At 53.1% G+C, this 1,720-nt stretch overlaps 1 protein-coding gene across 3 annotated transcripts in view; it reads left to right on the plus strand.

The window, feature by feature from the left end:
• The window catches only part of LOXHD1 (lipoxygenase homology domains 1), a 146,079-nt gene that overhangs the window by 114,518 nt on the left and 29,841 nt on the right, over window positions 1–1,720 (plus strand). For 2 of the 3 annotated variants that reach the window (XM_023530906.1, XM_011361113.2), the window contains one exon: window positions 1,057–1,242. The exons of the other annotated variant lie outside the window; for it this stretch is intronic. In XM_023530906.1, the coding sequence (XP_023386674.1) occupies window positions 1,057–1,242 (186 nt within the window). The remainder of the gene's footprint in view (window positions 1–1,056; window positions 1,243–1,720) is intronic. 3 annotated transcript variants of the gene reach the window in all.

The raw sequence follows: 1,720 nt of genomic DNA on the forward strand, positions 1-1,720 counted from the left end.
GCTGGGCTCTCATCTCTCGCAGTTATTCCCTACTATGTGTCAGTCACCACCGGGAAACACAAGGACGCGGCCACCGACAGCCGGGCCTTCATCATCCTCATTGGAGAGGATGACGAGCGCAGTAACCGCATCTGGCTGGACTACCCCCGAGGGAAGAAGGGCTTCAGCTGCGGCTCTGTGGAGGAGTTTTACGTCGGAGGCTTGGATGTGGGCATCATCAAGAAAATAGAGGTACTGGCCTCTGGGGCCTCAGGATGGTGGCCGCCCCCAGGAGGAGGGGAGCTGACTTGTACATGGGTGGGAAGGGGAGTAGAGGGCAGTCAGAGCAACCTACCTGAGCCTTACCTCAGAGCAGGTAGCAATGTGAGACCTCCTGTCCTCTGCCATCGTTTTGAGCGAATCATTCACCCCTCCAGGTCTCAGTTTTCTACCCGCTCGATGGGCATGCCTTGCATATTCGTTTTCTATTGCTGTGTAACCAACGACCACAAACTTAGGACCACATGAATGTATTATCTCACAGTTTCATTCATCAGGAATCCAGATGTGAGTTAGCTGGGCTGAAATCAAGTCACTGCCAGGGCTGCAGTCTCATCTGAGGGTTGGGGTCCTGTTGCGAGCTCACTGGTCACCGGCAGTATCTATTTCCTTGTGGCTATAGTACTGAGGCCTCTGGTTCCCAGAGGCTGCCAAACATTCTCTGCCATGCAACTCTCTCCAAAACATGGAAGGCCAGTAAGAGATGTCTTCTGCTTCAAATCTCTCCTACTTCTTGCACCTCTGATGTCTATGCCCTCTTTTAAAGGGCTTGCCTGATTAGGTCAGGCCCACCCAGAATAATCTTTTAATTAACTCGAATTCATCTAACTAGAGATCTTCATGGTAACTGCAAAATCTCTTCCCCTCATGGGAGGGACTTGGGTCAGTGAGTCCAGAGCACCTTGGAAAGAAGCACTCAGGGAGGAAGCTGCAGAATGAGGGAGGGGATGCTGAGCAGGGAGGGCTTCTTTCCCAATTGTGCCCAGATTCTCATGGCCCCGATGTATCCCCTCTCAGCTGGGCCATGACGGGGCCTCCCCCGAGAGCTGCTGGCTGGTGGAAGAGCTGTGTTTAGCCGTGCCCACCCAGGGCACCAAGTACACGTTGCGCTGCAATTGCTGGCTTGCCAAGGACCGAGGCGATGGCGTCACCTCCCGCGTCTTCGATCTCCTGGATGCCATGGTGGTGAACATCGGGGTGAAGGTATAGAGGGGGCCTGTGTGTGTGCATTGCACAGCAAGGGCACTGGAGGTTGGGGTGGGGGAGCGACGAATAAATGGAAGTGAGGGAAGCAGGAAACTGTCACTGGGGCGTTGGCAGAGGCTTCAGCCTGGTATACCAGCCAGACATGCTTCGCTAAGAGCCAGGAGTTTCTTCTGGTCTACTATGGTGTGACCTTAGGCAAGTCATCTGGCCTCTCTGGGGCTTGGTCTTCTCACATAGAACATGGAAATAATGCTTCCCATTCTGGTCCATGTAAGATCTTAAGAACGAATGAGATCATGAGCAGTCCATGAAAAGCTTTGCAAGGTCACAGCTCTGCATAGATGTGCAGCCGTTATTCTCCAAGGCCGCTTCATCCTATAACACCAGTAGGATGGTGATGGGGAAAAATAGCATTTAGGATTCGGTGAGCCTCTGGGCCTCAGAGTATGGTGAGAGCTGTCTGCACAAGACCCTT

Source organism: Pteropus vampyrus, unplaced genomic scaffold (assembly GCF_000151845.1).
Source record: "Pteropus vampyrus isolate Shadow unplaced genomic scaffold, Pvam_2.0 Scaffold3, whole genome shotgun sequence".
Classification (NCBI taxonomy): Eukaryota; Metazoa; Chordata; class Mammalia; order Chiroptera; family Pteropodidae; genus Pteropus; species Pteropus vampyrus.